Raw genomic sequence first — 25,201 nt, 5'->3', positions numbered from 1 at the left:
AGAGCGGTTTCTGTCAAGAGCTCTCTCAGCCCCATCTACCTCACAGGGTGTCTGTTGTGGGGAGAGGAAGGGAAAGGAGTTTGTAAGTCGCTCTGAGACACCTTTGGGTACTGAAAGGCAGGGTATAAATCCAATCTCTTCTTCTCTTCTTCTTCTTCTTCTTTATTGCAGTTGCACACTGTCTTGAGATTTTCAGTGAGTTATCTACTATGACTCCAAGATCTCTCTCTTGGTCAGTGTCTGCCAGTTTGGATCCCATCAATGTGTATTTATAGTTAGGATTTTTGGCCCCAGTGTGCATCACTTTGCAGTTGGCCACATTAAACCCCATTTGCCATGCTGACAGCCACTCACCCATCCTCAACAGATCTCTTTGGAGTGCCTCCCTGGTTTTCATCACCCTGAACAATTTTGTGTCATCTGCAAATTTAGTCACTCCACTGCTTACTCCCAACTCCAAATCATTAATGAACAAGTTAAAAAGCATCGGACCAAGTACTGATACCTGCAGTACCCCACTGCTTACCACCCTCCACTGTAAAAGTTGCCTATTTACACTCACTCTCTGTTTCCTATTAACTAGCCAGCTTTTGACCCACAAGAGATCCTTTCATCCCATGACTATTGAGCTTACTTAGGAGCCTTTGATGAGGAACTTTATCAAAAGCTTTCTGGAAGTCAAGGTAAACAACATCCATTGGCTCCCCCTTGTCCACATGTTTGTTCACTCCCTCAGAAAACACTAACAGGTTAGTGAGACAAAATCTTCCCTTACAGAACCCATGCTGAGTCTGCCTCAATAGTTTTTGTTCATCAATGTGCCTACTAATTCTTTCCTTAATAAGTTTCCACCAACTTACCCGGTATTGATGTCAGACTGACTGGTCTGTAATTTCCCGGATCTCCTCTGGAACCGTTTTTAAAGATGGGAGTGACATTAGCTACGTTCCAGTCCTCAGGAATGGAGGCAGATTTTAATGAAAGGTTACATATTTTTGTCAGGAGATCCACAAGTTCACATTTGAGTTCTTTCAGAACTTTTGGATGTATGCCACCCGGGCCTGGTGATTTATCAGTTTTTAAGTTGTCTATCAGTCATAAGACCTCCTCTCTCATCACCTCAATCTGACTCAGGTCTTTCAACACCCCTCCCGAAATCAGCGGTTCTGGAGTGGGCAAGCACCTTTCATCTTCCACAGTGAAGACAGAGGCAAAAATGCATTCAGCTTCTCAGCCATTTCCCTATCATCCTTCAGTACTCCTTTTACCCCTTGGTCATCCATGGGCCCCACTGCCTCCCTGGCTGGTCTCCTGCTTCTAATGTATTTGAAGAAAGTTTTATTGTTGGTCACTGGACATCATTTGGGGAGTAGGAGACAGACAGCTACTTCTTACATCATTGCTGTCCCCTCCTCTGTTGCTCCAGCTCTTCTGAGAACCGTGCTTTGATGTAGCGGGTCCTTATTTTTGCAAATGTTGATCTGGCAATTCTACAGGGAGCACATAGTCCAATCTATTTTGTGGTGAGTGTTTACTGCTATAAACCTTTTTCAAACAAATCAGATAACCAGATAATAATCAGTGTTTTTAGCTTCTGACATAATTCCTCTATCACTGGGGCACAGCCATTGTAGAGTTTGTTGTGAAGCAGGCCCTTAGTCCTGTTTGATGAGTTTAGGAGTACTCAGAGAAAGAGGTAAATTTTTCCTTGATATCTGCTTATTGTATGATTAAAACTGAAGAAAGATTTGTCTTTAGCCTGTAAAATAGCCATAACATTATACATAATGTCTGTGTAGAGTTAATATCTCCTCCATTTCTTTTTAGTAAGATCTCAGTCTCTCCTTTTCTTTTTCTCCCCCCCCCCCCCGAGTGTTTTTGGTAAACCAGCTTCACTATATACCTGGACACTATGGCAATGCAAAACAAACTGTGGTAGCTGACCCTGGTAAAAACAAGCTAACATAACCTTGTAGAGTTTAGTGTGGTACAGTGGTTAGAATATCGATTTAAGACCAGAGAGACCTGGGTTCAAATCCTCATTTTGCCATGAAGCTTGTGGAGGGGGGAACTTGGAGCAGTCATTTTCTCTCAGACTAACCTACCTCACAGTGTTGTTGTAAAACTAAGATGTGGAAGGGAAAACTGAATGTGGTGCCCTGAGCTGCTTGAAGGACTGTGGGATAAAAACAGAATAACTAGGCAAAAAACTTTCTGAAGCAAGTGATGTGGTTGTGTAGCAATCATGACCTTAAAATAGCCATTGATAATGGAACAGTGAAAGGCAATGAGAGGCTTCTGGAGAAGAAGTCCTTGAAAACATCTGGAAATGTAACTGAAGGAAAACGTAAGTACACCGAGTAACAGCTGATAGCAGCGAAGGGATGGGTCTGAGGTGCAGTGCTCACATGGTACCTCTAGATGGTACTGTAGAGCAATGCTCTTTCCAAGTCCAGCCAAACCCCCGTGCAAGAGAAAAGATTGTTAAAAAGAACAGCAGTGTTCACATAACTGTCCGTATCTACCACATTTACATCCTGCCCTTTCTCCTTGTAAGGAGATCAGGGTGTGGCAGACACGTTTGTTCCATTTTATCCCCACAGCAACATGTCAAAGGAAGCTCAAGGCCACCTAAGTGAGCTTCATGGCTGAACAGAGATGTGAGCTCCACTCTTTCTGCTTCATACCCCATGCCGTCTTCTCTACTCCGCACTGGAGGGGGAGCATTATGTCATCTCCTGGCCTCATGTAACCCATCCACTATTAGTCTTGTGGGCGGGGGGACATACCTGTATGTTTCTTCCCCCCATGGAGCTGCTGTGGGAGGTCTGCGCTTGAGAAACAGCACAAGAGAAAGGGGTTAACACAGCTCTTCCTCCAATACTGTGGCCCTAATCCAAATGACCACACCTCCCCTCAGCTGCTTTAGTCCTTCCTTTTTGAAAAGTGGAGGACCCGAATCTCGATGGAACAAGTTTTATTATAATTTCCTTAAAGCACGCCACAAGCATTAGTGAGCACTGCCACAGCAATGCAGAAAAGCTATGCCAAGGGAAAGCTGTGGATTTAAAGTGGAATTATATTTTAATTTCAAAGTAATCCTGAAAGTCACTGCAATCGGACACATAATAAGATGGACTCTTATGGATCCTAGTTTCAGCATGGTGACTCAATGAATGGTCATAAGCATGTAGATGACTCTCAGCAGGGGCTCCCAAAGGGCGGGATAAAGTGCCCCAGAGCCCCACAGGGCAAGGCCCCCTGATGTTTGGTTTATATAGCCTAAGGTTACTGACAAACTAAGTCACACTGTCTGACCTTTGACCTTCAGAACGGTGGGTCATAGTAAGCCTATCCAGTGAATCAGCATTCATAGCTATTCATGAATTTCTCATCATTAAATACTAAATAGCTAATACATGTATTATGTTTGCTATTCCGTGGAATTAAATACACTTGACTAAAGTATCTACTGATAGCAGGGGAGGAGGGGCTCTCTCTCTGCAGCCCTGACTCTCAGTGGTCCTCGACCGTAGAATGGGAATAATAAGGCAAAGGGAAGTCACCTTATCTGGGCCTTAGACAATAACCGAAGTAGGTTAAACCATTATTTTACATGTAGGTATTTAAGCTTTAATGAGTACTTTATGGGGAAGGAAGTGTATTATGAAATCCAAGAGCTTGCCTGGGCCTACACGGACCATCTGTTGGGCACACCCATATCCTGCCCTTTATCAAAGGAGCTCAAAGCAGGGAACAGAGCTGGCGATCTCAACTGCTCCCTCTCCAGCTGCTTTTAACCCTGTTAAACCCTAGACATGAGCTTCTAGGGGCTATACCTAGTTTGACCCACAGAACTACAACCTAGTGCAAAGTACTGCACAAGTGCAACATCATGTAAGTGACTAAACATTACAGGAGCACCTGCTGTGGTGCAAGCTGCTCTGGGTATTTGCGTATGCACTTGGCATATGAGCATCTATGCAGATATTAGGGGAAAGTACAACTGGACAGGATCACGATTCTTACAAGGACAAAATACTGGAGACCTGTGACATATTTGGAATGTATGTAAAGTGCTGTCAAGTCGCAGCCAACTTATGGTGACGGCATATTTGGCAGTATCTATTTATTGACAAATACCTAGGCTGAGTAGGCACGAGATCCCCCCACTCCCAAGTCTTACCCCCCACCCCACCCCACCCGGATTGTCAGTGCAGACTTGTTGGATCGAGACACGTGTGCTCTTTTCTGAATGTCAAACTCTTAACCTCTGAAAGAACCCAGAGCACAGGACATGTAACAGAGATTTTGTTTTTGTGTCTGTTCGGCTGGCCCTTGCTGGTTTTCCAAACAATGAGGTAGACTTGGGCAGGTGGCTGGAGAAGTGAATTAAGAAATAATTGAGATTAATTTCCTATTCATCTTACTTGCCTCTTACCTAATTAAATGCATGTTTCACTTATGAATGATAATCAATCGTGTCAAGCCTTGTGGTGGTTTGTAAAGACTTGGATTGAGTGTAGGTCCTGGGGAAAAGCTTCTTTGCCTTTTTTGTTCTCTCTCCTCCACCCACCAGCCTTCATCCTAGTTATTATGCATTTCCAGGTTACTTAGAAGCTTCCGGAAATTTTCCAAATGGTTTAGGGGAATCTCAGCTCCATGGTTCAGGTTTGTTCTGTGACTGAAGGAAGTATCATATCAAGATGGGTAGCTATGTATAGCTATATACAAGAACTCGTGGGCACTCCATGAAATTGCTGAGCAGTTGGGTTTGAATTGATAAAAGGAAGTACTTCTTCACCCAAAGGGTGATTAACACATGGAATTCACTGCCACAGGAGGTGGCGGCAGCTACAAGCATGGGCAGCTTCAAGAAGGAATTAGATAAGCACAAGTAGAGACCCGCAAGAAACTTGCGGAATGGTTATCCTATTCCTCACACCTTTGCTTCCTCCTGTCTCCCTCTACCTCTCTCACGCTCTTTCTCCCTTCTGCCCCCCCCTTTTCTTTTTCTCCTCCAGCTATGGCATTATACTCATCTGTAGTTCCTTCCCTCCTCCAATCCCACCCTCCCCAGGCTCCACCCCACAAATGTCCAGGAATTTCCCAACCTGGAGTTGGCAACACAATTTCCTTCCCACCCAACAGCCAACCTACCTTTATCTGCCTCTCTGTCTGCAACTTTCCATCTCCACACCCCTCCCCCGCAGCCTCTACCTAGGAAAATTACTGTTTTTCTCCACAGTGGGGACCAAAACAGCTTACATTATTCTCTCCTACGTTTTATCTGCACAACAACCCAGCTTTCATAGGGTGGCTGCTGATGAACAGTAGCAAGCAGCTGGGCCTACTTGAGTCATGCAAATCAGGTGGTATCAAGTCACCCAGAGGGTGCTGCCGAGGGATGCCAGCCTCCAGGTGGGACCTGGGGATCCCCTGTAATTCCTGCTCATTTCCAGACTACAGAGATAACTTCCCATGGAGAAAATGGATGCTTTGGAGGGTGGACTCTGTGACATTGTACCCCACTGAGGTCCCTGTCCTCCCCAGGCTCCTCCCGCAAATCTCCAGGAGTTTCCCAGCCTGGACCTGGCAACCTTATCCAGAATCCCCTGTCGGTGGCCAGGGGGGGAACCTGGCAACCCTAAAGTGCTGGCAGGCCCAGGCTTGGCAACCTCTAAGTGGGGCCTGAAGGAAAAATAGGTGGACTCTGTGGCATTATACCCAGCTGAGGCCTCTCCCTTCCCCAATCCCACCTCAAAACCTCTAGGGAATCCCCAGGCCAGGCCCCAAGGCTCCCTCCCTCCCCTGAAAAGCCAAAGGAGGCCTGGAAAAGGGCCCTTCCCCCACACCCTTTGACTCACAGAGCCGGTTAGAAGCCTCTTCTCCCCTCGCCCTGAACGTTCTAACCTCTCTCTCACAGTTGGTGTCTGAAGCAGATCCCTGCAGAGGCCATTTCAAAAGGTTTTTGGGGGAATTCAGCCATCCCTGGAGGGATTTTCTTAGTTTTTGCATTTTTCTGCAGATACAGGAAGTCTGCTGAGTATGTAGAACCTCCTGGGCCAGAGAGAGCTTCCTTTTCCTGGGACTAACTATCCGCACGGCGCCATCTGTTGGAGATTAGATATATAGATATGGAGCAGAGGTCCATCAGTGGCTATTAGCCACAAGGTATAGTTAGGAACTCTCAGTCTGGGGCAAGTGATGCTGTGTATTCTTGGTGCTTGGGGGGAGCAACAGTGGGAGGGCTTCTTATGTCCTGGCCCCACTCCTGGCCTCGCACCTGGTATTTTTGGCCACTGTGTGACAGAGTATTGGACTAGATGGGCCATTGGCCTGATCCAACATTGGCTTCTCTTATGTTCTTATGTTAGTCTGTCCATAGCAGCAGAAAAGAGCAAGAGTCCAGTAGCACATTTGTGGTAGGGTAGGAGCTTTCGTGAGTTACTGCTCATTTCTTCTTCTGACTGAAGAAGTGAGAAGTGACTCAGAAAAGCTCATCCCTGCCACAAATTTTGTCAGTCTTTAAGGTGCTACTGGACTCTTGCTCTTTTCTGCTGCTACAGGTAGTATTATGTGTTACTTCAAATGTGTAGGGTTTTTTACTGGTTAGCTCCTCTTGGGAAGACTGGATGAAACAGAGGGTGATTTGGAGCAAAGGAGGTTAATGAAAGGTACTTGGAGAGCTACACTAACCAGAATTTATACCCTTCGAAGTCTATTGAAGCCAATGGGCTTGAATGGTGTCACTATGCTTAGGACGGCACTGTTGGCCTTTCCCCACTTCACTGCTTTTCCACCGAAAACATTCCTTCCAGAAGGATCCAAAAACATTTTTGAGGGAAAATGTGCATCCGGGATCCTGTGAAAGGAAAGGGCCTGGCAGGTGGGAAGCTGTAGGTGAAGGTTAAGTCCCCTCCCTCTGCTGCTTCTCTTCCAGACAGTCCTCAAGGAGCTCCTTTTCTTTAGGAGATGAGGCTGTCAAGGGTTTGCTATGTTCGTTTTTGCCTGTCTAGTAGTGCTGCCCCAGTTCTTTCAGGTCTGTAGACCTTATATTTATAGGAGAACATTTTAATCTCTTGCCAAATGAAGACTTGTAATGACGGAAGAGGCAAACGTAGTCAGTGTTGCATTCTTTTCAGCACTGGTTTGGCTTTGTGCTGGAAAGTGTGCTCACTTGAGGACAACTAATTTTGAAGCAGATAAGCTAGTGGAAATTGCATAGACCAGAGCAGCAAGACTGAGCCTGCAATCTGCCAGCCGTGTGTTCCAGAATAATCCTGTCGACTCCAGCAGGATTACCTTGAAAAATGGTTAGCTGACTGTGGCCACTAGGCAATTTAAAAAACAAAGAAAAAACAAACCAAAGTGAAGAGATACAAGAACGTGGCATATTTAGTGCAGCAGAAGAGCCAAGGTGTGTTTCTTCTTGCCATCTGCAAATTTGGGTATTTAGATAAGGGACTCAGGAGGGCTTTCAGACAAGGCCCCTGCACTGTCTTCAAAGACTGGGGTTGGCTTGTCAACAGTGAAGCACATACCATTCCAATTTCCATTTAATGTTCATGTAGTTTTTACTTTCCTTCATGGGGTAATGAATATGAGTAAATCTACAGCCTGGGATGTTTCCAAAGTAATGCAGGGATCTGTGCAATTGTTATTGTGTTCAGCTCACAGATATTCTACTTTCTATAGCCGTAGTTGTGGAAATGACCTCGATACACAGTTTAAAGATGGAGGGTATGTAAATCTAATATGGTTGGGCACTAACCTTAAGGAAATTGTGATTTGTCTTTTAAGGATTTGTAGATACATTTTTGACATGTGGAAGTATTTTTGTTCCGTTGCCCTTCCATCACTGGCAAACCCAGTTTTTCCCCACATGTCCACAGTGCCTTAGGGATTTTGTTGACATGTGCAATCCCCTCCCAAGTGTGCCACCAGAACTATTCTTCAGTGACTGCACATACCAACTGGATACTGCCTATACCACTGCTGACAATACAGTTATTTGCCCTTCTCCATTTATTTGCTTGATAAAGATGAGCCCTTCTACCTTGTCCCATAAGAACTTTTGGAGCCCTTTTAATTTCATTGTATTTTCTTAAATTCTAAAAATAGTGCCAGGGCCATAAATACTTTGCCATTTCAAGATCTCTTCTTTTAAAAAAAAATGTAGACTGGGCATTTTCTGTTTCCAGCACTTAGTGCACATGTGAATGCATGCACAAATACCCTTTAAAGAAATAAATGGGCTCTCCTTCCTAATGCAAAGCTTATTCCCTCTGTTCCAGTTACATTGTATAGTGATGAAATAGCTGTTGCCTGATTGGGACTAGCACTACTGTTAGTGCAAAAATAAAGTTGCTCCCATTGTCCTTTGGGGTGGGGGGAGGATTCTTTCTACAAGCCCCACTATCAAGCTGTGTCTGGAATGATGGAGCAGGAAAACGTCCTTTAGCAGTATGTATCCATGCAAGGCACGTGAACCCTGGCAGACAAAACACATTCTAGGAGTATGTTCTAGTGAGCCTTGTCTCAAATTAAGCTCTGATAACAGAGAGGGTGTTTCTGCCAGGAGAATAATTATTGTTTATTACTTGCAAAGAGGAAGCAGAGGAGAGAAACAATGGCTCCTATTTGCGTTCAGTATTCATAGCCTTTTGAATCCAAGTTATTTGGTTTTGTAGTTCGTTTGAGAAAGTGAGATTTTTAGGGCTTATGTTGAGCCAGGCCACATTCCTAGACTGTGTGAAGTAACAAAATATTATCTCTCTGTGTGGGTAGAATATATTTACCTCAGCATGGACTAACTGCAGCTTGTCACGTCACCACAGGGATTTGGTGGTGGACCTTATAGGTCCAAAGCTGAGCTGTGAGGTCTCTCTTTCGGGGAAATTAACATCTGGAAGTTAACCCATGGAGGAATGTGTGGCTGGTTATCTTGCTCAATACAGGTCAGAACACAATTCATGACATGTTAAAAGGTTACAGCCAGTTTCTCCAGCTATATTCCAAAATGTGTTATTTGTAAGCAATACACTGTACCATATTTAACTTGTCTTCTTTTATGATAGATCTATATACTAATAGCGAAGGAGCCCCCGTGCGTGCGGATACCTAAATCCGCGCATCGGGGGCACCTGGGGGGGAGGGAGATTTTCGTACCCACTTGGGGCAGTCCCCAGGTGTGCACAAAAATCCGAAAAGTTTAAAAAAATATTGGGGGGTTCTTAAATCCCCCCAAAAGTGACAGAGCGTCCTTTGCGCATGCGCAGGGAATGCTCTGCACCTGGGCGGCTACAAGCTGCGCGGGCCTCGCTTTGCAGCGGGGGGGAGGCGGCGAAGCCCAGTGGCTACAAGCCGCGCGGGCCTCGCTTTGCAGCTGGGGGAAGGGACCGACGAGGCCCGGCGGCTGCAAGCTGCTCGGGCCTCAGTTCACAGCTGGGGGAGGAGGTGGGTGGGGGCGATCGAGCAGGGGTGGTAGTGGAGGAGACAGAGGAACCGGTGGGATGGGGGGGAGAGCTTACCTGCTCCTGCTGGTTCCTCCTCCGCCTGCTGATCTTGGAGCTCCCCCGCCCCCCCAAGAGTTTCGTGGGTCTTCTTTCTTGTTAATCATAATACAGTCAGTATTGCATCACCGTTAACACCCCTTGATGCAATTCAGCACTGGAAAAAGCACGCGTGTGAATACGGTGAGCTGAGTTCTGCCATTTTTCAACTGGATACTGAGACATTCCCTCCATTGAGATTCCTTTCTTCACTTTTGCAGCACAAAATTTCCAAGTTTCTGAATGACTTTCAACTTCTTTTCCTTGTCTTTCACTTTCATCCCAGGGAACCAAATGGCGGAGAAGACGAAAACGACATCGCCTGACAACCAGGTTATTCCGATCAAGCTCTGCACTGAAAATAGCTTTCAGTATGAGACTTTCTCCTAGCAAAGACCCTTTCTTTCATACTGATCTGCCCACGCCCTTTTCCCACTGGGTCCCTGCACCCATGCCACTTTGTTTCCTGGGTTCTTGTCTCATCCCCACCATTGCAATAGCTGCATTCAGTGGCTCTAGTGTGATGGGGTAATTTTGAACTCTTTTGCTATGATTTGCACATGCAGAATTCCCTCCTTGACCAGTGCCGTCTTTGTGTTACAGGCAGCTGGGCTAGGGTACTTGGGCATCTTAGGTCTTACACGCCTATTAAGGACTGTTTTAGTGCTGATCCTTGTGCACTGTCCAGTTGCACAATGCCTTCTGGGCAGGAGAACCTCTTTTGTTGTGTCATGTATATCCCAAACTTTGTTGGAAGCTCCCATGACCAGTGTTGTCTCTAGAATGCCCTCCCACAGACCTCCACATGGCTATACTTAAAAGATACCCATTCAAGGCACATTTCAAAAGTGGGGGAGGTGCAAGCACCCACCAGCTGTCAGTATAAGGAGGGAATGAGCGAGCTTTTTATTTGGCACTGTTTTAAATTAGGGATTAAAGGATTAGTCTGTATCTAAGGATTTTACTGTTATTTTAAAATGAAATTTATTTAGTTTTTTTAAAGTTGGTTTTTATACCCCACTTTCTCTGCCCTAAGGAGTCTCAAAGCTGCTTACAATCACCCTCCCTTCCTCTCCCCACAAAAGGTACCTTGTGAAGTAGGTGGGGCTGAGAGAGTTCTGAGAAAACTGCGTGACTGGCCCAAGGTCACCCAGCAGGCTTCATGTGGAGGAGGAACGGGGGAATCAATCCCAGTTCTCCACTCTTTACCACTACACCATACTATTTACTACATTCTAATTCTCCCTTTTTCCCCAAGGAGACCAGGGTTGAATACATTTTTCTACTCTCCTCCATTTTATCCTCACAACCACCTTGTTAGGTTGTATAGGCTGAGAGCATGTGTGATCCAGGGAACTGCCAAGACAGATTGGGGATTCAGACCTGGGTTTCCCAGATCCTAGTCTGACACCTGAATCATTAGATCACGCTGGTCTGGTGTTCACTACCCTGTTACACAGCGTTGCCAACTCCAGACTGGGACATTTCTGGAGATTTCATTGGTGGAGCCTGGAAAAGGTGGGATTTGGGGGGGGGGTACTGTTTTGGATATCATCTAGGCACTGGAGTCTTCTGGAATGATTACTTTATTAGGATCTGATTTTTACTTGCTGTTGTTATTTATTGTTTTTATTGTTGTTAGCCGCCCTGAGCCCCACCTGGAGGTTGGCAATCCTAGCTGAGTGGGGAGTTGTAGTGAAGTCACCTTCTTCACTCCTCCAAGTCAGAGACTCTAATTCCCCTGCATACTGGCAGTTAATATATTTTATTGCTCTTCATTTCATTTCCTTACTTTCAAGAGGGCAAGAGAAAAAGGAATCAAAGAAGAATATTTAGGATTTGTGCGAAGGCTGTTCCAGATACTGGTAAAGGGCTTGTCAAAATTTGCTGCATCTGCCATGGTTTGAGTTCTGCTGAACACCGATATGGATATTATTCAAGGCATAAGCCAAGCTGTACTGTCTTTCCTTTCCATTGCAGGAGCTGTGAGTCTGAAGAAAGTGATTCAGTGTCCTCTCAGCTATAACTGAGGTCTGTGGCTGAAGCTGAGCTGGAAACGCAGTTCCAAGAAACTAGTTACCAACGGCTATAGTAGCAAGATTGAGTGTTAACCAAAAACAAAAACACAGCCTACTTTCTAGTAAATGTTTTGGGATGCTTATAGAAAAGTGTCGATTATTCCCCAAGGAGTAATAAATTTAGTTCAGGGAAACTATTTAGTTCAGGCTTTGAGAGGTGCAATAATAATACTAAAATTTAAAATGCAAAACCAGAATCAGTATAGCATTTTTATCCTGATCTAGAGATTTGTGTGTTCATTGATGCACAGAGTTCTTCAGTACCTTGTTAATTGCAATGGAATAAATCTTTATATGCAAATTAGAGCATAGGCAGATCTCCTATTTCTGAATTGAACAGGAGTAGGTCTTGAAGGTGAAAAGGCTCTCATGCATATGTTTTTTTTAAAAAGATCACTGGGTCAGGGGGGTGGGAAATGATACACTATTAGTAGCTTAACCCTGGCTATAAAAAGCTCCCATAAAGCTCTGTACTAGTACAGAAAAACAGAAGGTAAAGTGAGGCAGGTTAAAATAACAGTTATTTGCTTTATATCCTGCTTTTTGACCACAGAGGCATCCAAGTGACTAAACTTTCCCCTTCCTTAGCCCTCACTGGTTTTGGAATGACAGTTGTGCGCTCTAGGCCTTTCTTTCCAAGGACGGAAGACCTTTAATGCTGCGGGAGCTAGCTATCACAGTTCAGTAGAACCCTACTTCCGCCTCTTCCTCATGGTGGCCATTTTAAAGCAGTTGGCCACTGTCTGAGACGAGCCCGATTTTGGATACCCCTTTGACTTCTTCCTTACCCCAGCTTCAGTGCAATGAAATGTTTCCATGAGTAGGGTGTTGCTTTTGTTTAGATTTTTGTTTTTGAATGTTTTGAGTTCAGTATTTTAAAATACTTCGTTTCGTTCTGTTCTGTACATCTCTCATCACAGGTTGTATTTATGTTGTGGTTTGAATGTTTAAACCAAAAGTTGTTTTCTATCTGGAATGTTGTATTTTACAAAATTTTGTGAGCTGTTTTAAGTAATTTGGTTAAAAAGCAGGATGCTAATCCAATGAGTAAAAGCATTTTTTTTTAAAAAAAAAAATGCAAATCTTACAAAGAAGATTTTACAGTGCCTCAACCTCTCCTGGAAAGTATTTTCATAACTGGTGAAGAACTATCTATGCCAGATTTGTCTAGTTGTATGGGCTTTTTAATTTACAATAAATGCATAATGCTATACTTTTTAACTATTCAGTAAATATAGCCAGATCTGTAACAGATTACAGATTAAGTTATAAAAGGTTTGTTAAAAATAATATCTAAGAATCTCAGTATCTTGACTCTGGCAGTAATTTGCTTATATTAGTCATTCGAGTAGTAGGAAAAAGTTCCAAAAATATTTATTTGCATCAGATAGTTTACCTGTCCTCTCCCGATCTTAATATCTAACTTCAGACATGTTGGAAAACAGTACTTTTAAAAATCTCCCCTGATAGTATCTCAAGTCCCTTTGAAACTTGTGTCAACAGGCTCTGTACAGCCATAATTAAGTAGCCTGTCTTCTGGTTTGAGCTAAGTAAGTATTCCAGCTATTCCAACTATTGTATCAAATATTATAATATTTTATAGCAATTCTAGTAATTCTTATACAAAATTTGATTATTAATATCCCAAAATCTGAGAGTACCATCACCAAATTATGTGATATATCTGTATTTACACAGTCACACCATGAACAAATTGAAGTACTCTCAGAATAGACCCTTTTCAGTTTCCAGGGAGTAGAGTTCAAATGGAAGAAAGTTTTATATAATAATTTGGCTTACTTCTTTTGTTTACAGCCTTTCCTCTAAAGAGCTCAGAATGGCAATTTAACAACAATACTGAAGGAAAGAAAGTGACTTTCCAAAGGTGATGCTACCCCGTGAACTTTAAAGCTGGGAGGGGGAAATGGAACTTGGGTTCCCTGCTTTCTTGGCACTTGGATGACAGAGTCAAGATGCAGTGGAGATGGCAGAGCTTAAACACTGCAATAGAATATAGAAGGTGTTCCTTTAAACTGATCAGCTTAAACATGGTAGGGCTTTCTAGATTTAAAAAAATAACCCTGTGAACCTATGCATAGAAAAGGTTAGCCAGCAGTCCTTTAGGCAGCTTTACTTACTTTCCTGTTCCTTAGTTCTCCTAGTTCCTCAGCAGTATTTTATATAAAGGTCTGGATTCGTGCTTGCTAAATAGCAAAACAATGGGAAAGAGAGGCAAAAATGATGCCAGAGTATAGCCAACTTTGTTTTTAATTAGAGTATATATACTTCCAAACTGGATACACTAGAAATTGGCAATGCAACGTAAGATGCAAAGAAATATACCAGTTACTGTCAAAATGACCCTGTACAGCCTTATAATGCAAAAAAGCTTTATACAATACAAATTTCCATTAATGTACACAAACCTTGACAGTGTGATATTTGGATATGATACAGCAAGTTAAAAAGGAGAGGGGGAAGCGAGAAAAGTGCTGAAAGAAAGTAACCAAATTACTGGATGGAAAATGAGAAACCAGCCTATCTCAAAGAATGCACAGCGGGGAAAAGCAGATACAAAGTGAGTGTCTTTAAAGAATTCAACAGAAATGTGAAACAAGCAAAGGATATCTATAGAGAGCATTCCTTTCTTTAGTGTCAAACAGGAAACCAATTGTTGTATATGCAAGGGCCTTTATAAATACTGTATATTTTTTTCTTAAAAAAATAAAAAAACACCTCCAGATGCATTCTTTTTCTCACTCAGAAGTCATGTATAACTAACTTTCCAGAAATAATTCAGTGTCCAAAGTGCTAAATAAAGCTGCCCAATTACATTAAGCATAACTATGACAAATACAAAGGAAAATGGTTAAACCCAAGGCATTAAGTTGCTTACAGCATCATAATACTCTCATTCCTTGACGTTCCTATGTATATTGCACCATTGTGGTTTACAGAACATCTTCCTTTAACATTCCTATGCGTGTGTAGCTTACTTGCTGGCAAACTAATTAGTATTTTTGTTTTTAATAAGGTCTCTGCTTGATCGTTTGGAGAGTTGACCAGAAACATCTTGAATGTATTTAGTAAATCACAGTGATTGCTAACAGAATCAAAGTTCCAAAATTTATGGTATAAATGAACTCCCTTTTTATTTTTTTTAAAAACCCTACTTGTAAATAGCTTCCCAGTGGACAAGTCCCTCTTCTTCTTAAAATTCCTAGAAAAGGATGAAACTGAACCTGTTCTACTCAGTGGCAAGACTGCAGTCAAGTTTATGAATCAAGATTGCATCCAACCCCCCCCCCCCAACAGATAGATAGGAAATGCAGCCATTTGTGTGTCTGTCAATCTAGCTACAGCGGCATTCTGGAAAAGGGAAGTAGGTCATACCTGTTATATTATGCAAAACACCACCTTACTGCATGGAAACAGCTCACAGCAGCATCTGACCTAGGTAGGTCTACCGTGGCTGCTATTCCCTTTGGATGCTTTACTGTATAGCTGGGGGGGGGGATTCCTCTGTCATAGCCCTCTTCTCTACCTATCCCTTTGTCATGTAGCAGAATTTGCATGATGATGCTCTGCCACATCATTGATGGGTGACCATTACTGGGCACTACTGTGCCATCACACTTGGGGAAAGAATGCCATTGTAAGGTCTTAGGTCATGACACTACACCTGAACTTATGTTAAGCACCTATTTGCCAGCAGAGCAACTTGTAGGATGAGTACCAAAAAGCAATTTTAATCAAGACAAGAGCAATTAACAAGATTTGTTAGGAACAACTCAAATAATGACATTTAACTGTAATAGATTAGCTAGGGGAAGCAACATGCTGACTACATTCTTGTGTGGGCTCATTACCTTGATTGTAGTTATCTTGCAACTTCTTAATATTTGAACTTCTTAATATTTAGGGTTGGGATTCTTCCTTCACATCCTCGATTGTAAAGTTTCAAGTACTTTAACATTTACACAGATTTGGATTCCTTTCCACATATGTGTTAAGTGGCAGAAACTGGATGAGATGCCAATACACAATAAACATCAGTGCACGGGTGAGAAAAAAATTAAATGGTGGGATGAGATATGAGTTGACTTAGATCATCTATTAGGAATGCCACATTTGCTCCTTACTGCAATAAAGTGCAATAGTTACGTCATTTTAATGACCACAAAGTAAGAGCTTTAAGAAAATATAAAGTTAGCTTCCTAGAAGAGTATACTAGAGTAGGCATTAACAAAATAATATAAAGGATTACAAATAACATGAAGGGTAATGTGTACAGAGACTCAAAATTTGAAAATATAGCTGAAAAGCTGGGCATATAAAAGAGAACCATATTGGTTAAACAGCACCTTTTTGTCATTTTGTTTAAAAGAATGTGCTGTTAACTTCAAATATACAATCTGATATTCCTTCAGTCCACAAAAGAAACATTTGCATCTTCTATGCTTTCTTTCTTACTTTTTTTGCAAGTGAGAAACATACTAGTGCAAGACTCAAGCACTGTGCAAAACCTGCCTTTATTTAGTCTGAGTATTTATACCCAGAATTTACCAAACTCTTCCTTTTAAAATCCCCTTTCCTGGATTTAATCACCATAGAATTTTACTTGTACACTCTTGCAAACCAAGTTCGCCACTGCATTTATACAGTTTGAGAATGTGTATGGGTTAACAATATACCATGATCTGGACCTGATCGGAGGGCTGCTTCTTATAATACCTTTTTGTACTTGGCCTTGCATCAGTTGCAAAATGCAATGGTACAACTGCATTTAAATCACCTTTTTTCTTGGCAAACTAGACAGAAGAGTATTGGGCTCTTGCATCAAAACAGTTTACTAAAGAAAAGAGCAATTTCAATGCAATGCATGCATGCCCTTTAAAACTGATGCCTGGCATGTGCAATTTGTACACTGGTATCTGTACTCCAGTACAAAAGGTACTGTAAGACGTGGCCTTGAATTACATGGATATAATGAAAAACTGACCTTGTGCATGCATGAAATGCACTTCCTGTTTACAGGTTTATCTATACCCTCATGTGGATCACTGCCATATTTCGTTCAGGGCTAGTTCACGCTTCACATGTTTCCTACATGGGGGTAATCTCCATGTGTGTTCACTGTGACATTTTAAGGGTGGCAGGAGTGCTAATTTTGGGCAGTGCATAAGTACACAGCAAGAGCCCTATTTGCGAACACAGCCAAAAAAAGAACAAATACTAGAGTGTACATGCATTCGCCCACATGAACATCAGCTCCATGAAGGAAAAATGTAACACATGAAAAGCCCCTCAATTTGCACGACTCAAAGCAATTTTGTCTCCTCTTCTTCCACCTTGATTTGAGGCCAAGGCAGCAACCATATGCTGCAGTGCCTGGTATGCCCCTTCTTCTCCATCTTAGACTAAAAAGTTGTTGTTTCCACATTCCAAGAATTGTAAAATAAAGACAATTAGGCAAGGAAGTGAACCTGCAGAATTGCAATAATGATCACAAAGGGAAGGACCACAGCTCATTGGCAGAGCATATGCTTTGCATGGCTAAAGGTCCCATTCGTAGTCCCTGCCTTCTCTGGTTAAAGACTCAGATAGCAAGTGCTGGCCTTAGACCATCTCAGGCCTTGGAGAGCTGCTGCCAGTGAAGAGTAGACAACACTGGCCTGGGTGGACCAGTCGCCTGACTTAGTATAAGGCAGCTTCATGTGTTCCTATTAAATAAAGTACAAAAGGATGTGCAAAGGTAATGTCATGGCACACTGCAGACAGACTTTCAGACTCACTCACACTCACCAACCCGAAATGGAAAATGCATCAATATGTCATCTTTTGCCATTAAGGACACTCTTGTTCAGCTTAAACAAGACAAAAGTGTTTCTTAGATAAGAGTACTGGGAACATGCCTCTGAAGGTAGAAGTATGTAGGAGGTCACCTCTCTGAAGATTTTAATAAAGCAGCCTTCATGTCAATGCATTAAGGAGACACACAGAGCCATTTTTTTTTGTCTATACCTTACTACTAATGATCTATAGTACAAATGTTCAGCCAGTCATACCTCTGGGGTGCATGGTTTAGAGCAATGCATATACCTGCTGGATGTCTGTTGTGGGAGGGGGAATATTTTTGGTACAGAATGTGGCTGTCTTCAGACAGTTTCTGCCCTTTCAGTTAGTCCTAGGTAGGCAAGGAAGGAGTGCTTCGGCGAACAGTCACCCAGACATACAGTCTGTGGCCTGGGTGGATGGAATGTGGTATCAAAGTGGTTCTTGGGGAAAAACATGGTTAAGGGAATGAGGTGGGCAAACTCAGAGTTTCGATACTTGTCAAAACACAGGGAAGTGCCATTGACGGCCAAGGCCTTAAGTGCCACATTTGACTCGGCCCCTCCGCCGTGAGCAGCCGACATGGCCACTGTCTGCAGAGCCTGGGAAGCTGACATCACTGAGAGAGGCGATAAGAGGCTTCGGGAACTGTTGGCAGCAAGAAGAGGACTCGCTTCCTTGGAGCTGGCCCCCTGGCCCTTCTTCTCCTCTTCGGAGTAGTCCCCATTTTGGTGTTTCTTCACGTGGCGGCTGAAGACAAATGGGTGGGTGGTCTTGAAGAGGCACTCTTCGCAGCTGAAAGTCTGGCGCGGAGCATGCTTGAGCTTCTTGTGCAGGTTGAGATTGTCTTTGCGTTTGCAGCTGTAGCTGCACTGGTCACAGTGAAAAGGGCGCTCCCCAGTGTGTACACGCACGTGCTCTATCAGCTTGTTGGCTGTCTTTGAAAGATAGCCACACTGGTCACATTTGTAATGGTTGCCAAGGCGATGCTCCCGGATGTGCATTTCCAGCTCCAGCTGATTGGCTTTCACTGCCTGGCAGATCCGGCACTTGTACTCCATTTTATAGTGGGTCTTCAAATGGCATTCCATTGCTGCTGGACGGTTTGTGGAGTAAATACAGAATGGGCACCTATCAAAAACCAAAGAAATGTCGACAGTTGATTCTAGGTAAACTACCATGTTCTGTTTCACTAATTTCATTTCAGACAATCAAGATATGTGAACATTCTCGCTGTAAGAATGTGGTGTGCTTCGTTTAGTACAGAGACACAAACTTAGTTTAAGGCTGTTTAAAACATAAAAGGACTGAATACCAAATTCTTTGAAGTGAAACATTATGGGCTCTTTTGCCTCTCCCACAGACAACCTTGATCCAAAGCAAGGGTGATCTGCAATGCGAATGTCAATTCCAATCTCGACACTTATCCAGGTTCTATGGAATTTGATGGCTGCATGATGTGACAGGGACAATAAGTTCAATCAGAGACAAATAACCATATGCAACACTTTGTTTTCCATAACCGAACCTGGTAAGGGTTGAGCTTTGTCAGGAAGATGCCACTATGGGGTATCAGCAATTCCAATCTGCCTGTCTCTTAAAACATGTCACTCATACATGTAAGGTTGTGTTGAGCATTTTAAGTTGAAAGGTGATGCAGATGTTTTATAAATAAAGTGAGAAATAGCATTGCCATCAGCCGGCGGTAGTCTTGGGGGGGGGGGGCATCAGCACAAACCAAATTATGTCACTTTCAGGGAAAACCTCCAAAAGAGTTTCTGGTGATTCTTAATAATAGAGTGACATCAATTCTGGGTTCCCCCCTGAACTGACGCAAGACCATCGCACCGATGGCCATTTTTAAATGTATTTCTCTCCCACCAGCCACCAGGGTGGCAGTGGGTAAGAGTGGGATTGCCAGCAGGAGGTCTCCCCCCATAGCAGGACACCTGGAAACCCTAGTGAGAACTAGTTTCCAAGGTTTAAAATCCAAAGATGGATCTCACAATTTAATCTTGTTTCAGCTCTCAGTAAGAAGCAAAACCTCCCCTAAATAATCAGCATGTCTTGGCACTATGCCAAAAGCGTTGGAGTCAATTAATCGCAAGATGCACCCTTTTGAAACCAAGCATCAAGTGCACGGTTCTGAAGGAGGCCCAAGCTTCATGCCCTTCAAAATTTAACACAAGGAAGAAGAGTCAAAATAGAAGCAGGGATAGGTAACTTTACGAAGAATTATGCTTCAGCAATCATCTTCTTTCTGAGTGCCACCAACCAACTGATTTAGTGGGGCTTTAGCAAACCAAGCCAACAAAAAGGTAACAGCAACAGGGTTGCAGCAATTGCTCTTAATTTCTGAGGTATGGAATCTGGATATGAAGAATGTGCAAAAAAGATATACTTTGATCCAGTGATCTCCTACATACGAGGGAGCTCCAGAGCTTAAACAGAGCTCCCATACCCATAAGAACTGTTCATTTCAAAGGTAGAACCATACATGCATCACTTCGGGTGCCAAACTGCCCTTTCACTGTATTGATGGGAACAGCTTCCACATACACGAGTTTCATGTGTTCATTTGAATGCATACGAGTTTCCAGGCAAAATTGTTAATTTTTGCAATTTATTGGGTTGGATCCCACAATCTGCAGATGCAAGGGTACAAAATCACTTTTTCGGTTTCTTCCACCTCACTCCCTTCCCCCGCCCCACTGCAGCCTCCTGACCTGTGTAGCTATTAGTCCAGGTGGGTCCTCAATTCCGGAAATAAACTTTCCCAGGGCCGGTAAGAAGTGCTGGAAGGAGGGGAATGTGGGAAAGATCTGCAATGAGTGTGAGATCCAACTCCCAATTTTCATTTTTAATCATGATACAGATAATTGTTTTAAAGATCTACGTAGAAGGAGTAAAAACTGCCTGACTGTAAAGAGCTGCTTTAGCTGCAGAGGCCCTAGTGGAGACATATTCATCTGCAAACTAAAGCTGTCTGCATTTGTGTCAACCACCGTTCAGTACAGTGATTACTCTGCCAGGGGGGACTAGAGTTTAGGCAGCCAATGAAAGTTAAAAACACTCTTCAGACCAAACATCCTAGACTTTGACTCTTCAACCAAAATGAATCCCCTCCAGGTTTACTTCTCTGTTTCTGCGCCCGCAATATTTGAGGTACTGAACACAGTAAAAATTTGTGTACTTGCTTTCCTTACTTGAGCCCACCAGTGGGGACAGTGTGGCATTTCTTGTGCTCCAGTAATTGCTCAGGAGTCTTCATGAACTTGTGGCACACATCACATTCAAACATCCGTGTGATCAGGTGGATTTGCAAATGGCGCTCAAACATGTTTTTTGTTTTGCAGACAAAGTTACAGAAAACACATTCAAAACCTGCAAAGGGAAACCACAGACACTATTACCTAACTCACACATCTCAGCCTTGAGCAAGTGGAGGCTGCGACTTTGCATCTATTTAGCCAGCTTTTTACCTTTTTCTGACTTCTCTTCCGTGCTTAATAAGGTCTGGCTACCAGGCACTACAGAAATAACTAACAGGTTGTTTGAACTCTTGGGTTTGGGGCTGATCTCGACATCTTCTTTGCTGTTGGCAGAATCACTAAGTGCTGACAGGGAGGAAGAAGAAGGACTGTTTGAGTCACTGGGTGTCTTCCTCTCTTCACCTAGGCAGGGGGGAAAAAACAAACAAATCAGCCTAAAGCATTAACTTGTTTATTAGTATCAGGTTCATGTCCTCATCTACCGAGACAAACTTCTCACTCCTGTTTTGCCTTAACATTTTTCAGAGGAGACATCCCTGCTGCGGATGTCTCTGTGGACTTGTCATGCATTCTTAGTTTCAATCACCTGTAGCCATGTAACTCTTACTAGACTTGGGCAATGAGAGTTTTTTTTTTTTAATCAAGATAAAATCCATGCAATAATGCGAAAGTGAGCAAGGGTTCATTACACATCTATAACAAAGTGGCTAATGTTATATCATGGGTAGGTGTGAATTTGTTGAAATTCACTTAGTGAATGGTATTGTTATTTTAACATGATCCCTTAAGGTAAAAGCCTTTGCTTTAGCTTCACTTTTCAGTCCTGTTGTTGGTTGTTGGATGTGGCTGGTTATGGTCTAACAGGGCCCTGACCAGGCCTACCTTATGTTCTAGTGAAGTTCTGTTCTGGTATTGGGTGCTATGGAGTTATTACAGCTACTTTTTTCTTTCCTAACAAAATTCTTCAGAGAAGCTGCTTTTGCTTGAGACATTAACAAGCCTAAAAGTTTAACATGTCTAAAATACAGGTCTGTAGGACTGCGTGGCTTTGGAAATCTGCATTGTGTGTACCATTTAGGGAAACCTGCTTCATCATGCTCTGGGTGTTTGGGGTCAGTGTGTTTTGTGGGCAGAGATCATGGATATGTTTGTGTTGGGTGGACCTCTTTCCACTCTGGATCATGGGATTCCGTTTCATTTAAGAGGCCCCAAAAGGAACTTCATTTCAGATAGGCAGGGGTTCTCTATTATTTCACTGATAGCAGGAAGGCAAAGTCTAGACTAAAGCTTCTTCTTGGGTTCTGCCCTTTCTGAAATTCCCATATCCCTTTCTACCTAAAATGCATCTTTTCTGGGCACTGCCAATAGCTGGGGGAGAAGGGGGAGCCAGCACTGGTCTGGTGTATTATGACAATGAGTTTACAACTCAGCACTATTTGTTTCCATTTATGAGAACATGCAAAGAATCCGGGATGATTCTTACACTACAGCATACAGGGCATTTGCAAAGGCAAGCACACTCTGGAAATGTGAAGAGGTGTCTGGTGAGTTTATTCTCTTATCTAATGGAAACAATTAACACTCCAAACACTTCACACAACACCCATGGCTATTTAAGGGTCACATTAAATTTTAAAAAAAGGAAACAACGCTAAATTATGCAATTCTAACACATGAATGTTTATACCAATTTGCCCCCTAATTATGCACAAGAGTTTTGTACCAACAGAATTTTACCAAGCCAGGGGGTCCAACTGTGCTGACACCAACAACAAAATTCAGGGGGAAAGTTGGGAAGCATAAGAACATAAGAGAAGCCAATGTTGGATCAGGCCAATGGCCCATCCAGTCCAACACTCTGTCACACAGTGGCCAAGAATACCAGGTGCCATCAGGAGGTCCATCAGTCGGGCCAGGACACTAGAAGCCTTCCCATCCCCCCCCCCAAGCACCAAGAATACAATGCATTACTTGCCCCAGACTGAAAGTTCCTATCTATACGTTATCTATATATCTATATCTATCTGCTCCATATGCTTATCTATGGCAGCATGAGCCAACTGCAGACGCAGAGATCAGTTATCACCTGCATGCTTGGTGGTGACGTGAGCCTTCATCTCTGACTCCTCCATGGTAACAAAATCACAGGCTGTGCAGCAAATAGAAAACATCCACTGTTCTTTATCCACATGAAGCGACATATGACTGACAAACTGGACATTCATCTCGGTTTCAAATCCACACACATGACAACTGGAGACAGGAGAGAGTTAGAAAAATTAAGGAAAAGCCCTCTCTTGGATACAGGCACACACACACACCATGTCTCTTCATTCAACCTGACAAACTCCTGGTTTTACAAACTTTGTCTTCTCCATGCTGCTTAAATGGCACTGGGGTATTCTTTTTGCCTGCCGAACTGCTTCTGAACTGACAGCTCTGCCAAGCTGATTAAGGGCTAGCACAAGGCAACAATCCCGAACACGCTATAATGATGCTAAATAATCATAAAGTTAATTAAAAACTACAGGTTCCAGATGCTGCACATCACCTAACCGATTCCTTAGGGCAATAAGATGTGCTGCAGCTTTGCCAAGATGTTTAGTCAGGCTGCTACGTGGACAAATGGAGAGTTTGCCTGCACACTCAATGAGCTCCCAAGCCTTGGAAACAGTCCCACATCAGGTTTGGGTCTTGTGTAGAAATGCCCGGCCTTCTCAGCACCAGCGAGCCAGAATGGGCTCAGGATTTCTTCTGCCTGACTGGGCAAAAGCACTGATCAGCCATGCAGACACAAGCGGTACCGAGAAACATCTTGCAAACAGCTCATAGTCCAACCGGTGAAAAACAGTCTATAGCTCACTTTCTTTTCGGAACCTCTCAACGGTTTGAAACCATTGTTATTTTTGAAATGTCAGAACACTCTCAAATATGGCTAGTCAGGTAATACTCATACCATACAAGTGGACCTGTGATATCCGAAGCAGAGAGGTGGCTGTTGTGTGAGCAGCTGTTTTGGGCAGCCACTTGTATGCCGGGCCAGCCACTTCACTATGCTGCTGCACACCAGTACTGTGGTCCCCACGGCTCTGTATGGCAAGGTGCTATGCATGAATACACATGTGGGGTGGCCTGTGCATAATTCGGATTTCAAGTGGCCACTACAACAGTTACTTCTTTGTTTGCACGGGTCCTTTTCACAGAGTGGATTGAGACCATTAAATGAAGTGGTGAGGCCCTCTGGCAACGGCTTGAGTGAGTGTTCTGACACAGCCAAGAGGTAAGATCTTAGCTCACCACACTTTGATTTAATGCATCTTTCAAAAGGGGTTCTAGAAGATTTCACCCATTCAGCCAGCCATTCATAGAGAGTGGCTACGATCCCGGCCAGGCCAGTCTCTCAGTCGACAACAGGTCAATCCTAAACAGTTACATCTTTCTAAGTTCACTTAAGTCAATGGGCTTAGAAGGATGTAACTCTGCTTAGGATTTCCCTACCAGTCATTCCAGTTCTCAAAAGGGAAGATGATGCAAGGCACATGCATATAGTGCTTGGGGAATTCAGGTACGGGACAGAAAATGTAGCAAGCAGAAAGCAGAATTTCTGGCAGCTGAATCAAGACACAGAAGTATAATTATGATTTCTTCCAGTTTTTAGGTGCATGTAACATTGAGGATTTATTGTAAAATCTTTATTAATCTGATCTTGGTTCTCAACACTTTGAGGCTACGCAGCTTTGCTGCTTTAACAGATTCTCACTTCTGCATTTCATACCCCCCTTTCTTCTAGGAGCTCAGAGTGGCATACACAGGGTTCCCTCCTCCTTCCATTTAATTACATGACTTGATTCACATGTCGATTAATTTACTGTTTAGATACATGGCTTTGCTTGGCATTCCAGAGATCAATTCTGCACTGGCCACAGAGCCGGGTTAGGCTGTATGCAGTCTCAAGTGTGCTTCCTCAGAAGCAAGGCACAATCAGTTTAGTTTGGAAAACTCCCAGGAAAGCAAGAGCATGACTGCATCCGCATACAGCTTGTCCTGGTGACCCGGCCCCCACAAGCCAGGAGCTCCAAACACACCATAACTGCTGCTGGTGATCAGGGAGCAGCACTGGGGCCGATTGCATTTCACCAGTAATAAAGAAAAGGAAGATATCAGCAGGTATTGCCATTTGGACTAGGTTTTGGGAGACTCAAGTCCCAGCTCATCTAAAGTCTGTTTCAAGTGAGCCAAACTCAGTTCCCCATCTGTCCGCCTCTCTCCGCTGGGGAAAACAGTCTGCCATTGGAAGTAGCTCACTCAGAGCACAGTTGGGGCACAGGCAAGCATCACCCCTGCTGAGGGTGAACCCTACTTAAGAAGACAGGGCAGCTGGTAGAGAGAGGCTGCATTAGGGATTGCTGAAGCCACAGAGCAGCTGGTTCCCTACAGAGAGTGGTTCAGTATAAGAGTTATG

The 25,201-nt window shown here is 43.4% G+C and overlaps 1 protein-coding gene across 1 annotated transcript in view; it reads right to left on the bottom strand.

Moving 5' to 3' along the window:
* Positions 1–17,710: 17,710 nt before the first annotated feature.
* The window catches only part of ZNF827 (zinc finger protein 827), a 139,671-nt gene continuing 132,180 nt past the window's right edge, over positions 17,711–25,201 (bottom strand). Inside the window, exons 11-14 of the mRNA XM_015422913.1 lie at positions 22,826–22,992; positions 20,950–21,141; positions 20,674–20,851; positions 17,711–18,598 (exon numbers count right to left, since the gene is read on the bottom strand). Of these exons, the coding sequence (XP_015278399.1) occupies positions 17,791–18,598; positions 20,674–20,851; positions 20,950–21,141; positions 22,826–22,992 (1,345 nt within the window). The 3' untranslated portion in view covers positions 17,711–17,790. The remainder of the gene's footprint in view (positions 18,599–20,673; positions 20,852–20,949; positions 21,142–22,825; positions 22,993–25,201) is intronic.

The sequence above is a fragment of the Gekko japonicus genome, unplaced genomic scaffold, assembly GCF_001447785.1.
Source record: "Gekko japonicus isolate JY-2015 unplaced genomic scaffold, Gekko_japonicus_V1.1 scaffold110, whole genome shotgun sequence".
Classification (NCBI taxonomy): Eukaryota; Metazoa; Chordata; class Lepidosauria; order Squamata; family Gekkonidae; genus Gekko; species Gekko japonicus.
This window is presented reverse-complemented; position numbering and strand designations above follow the sequence as displayed.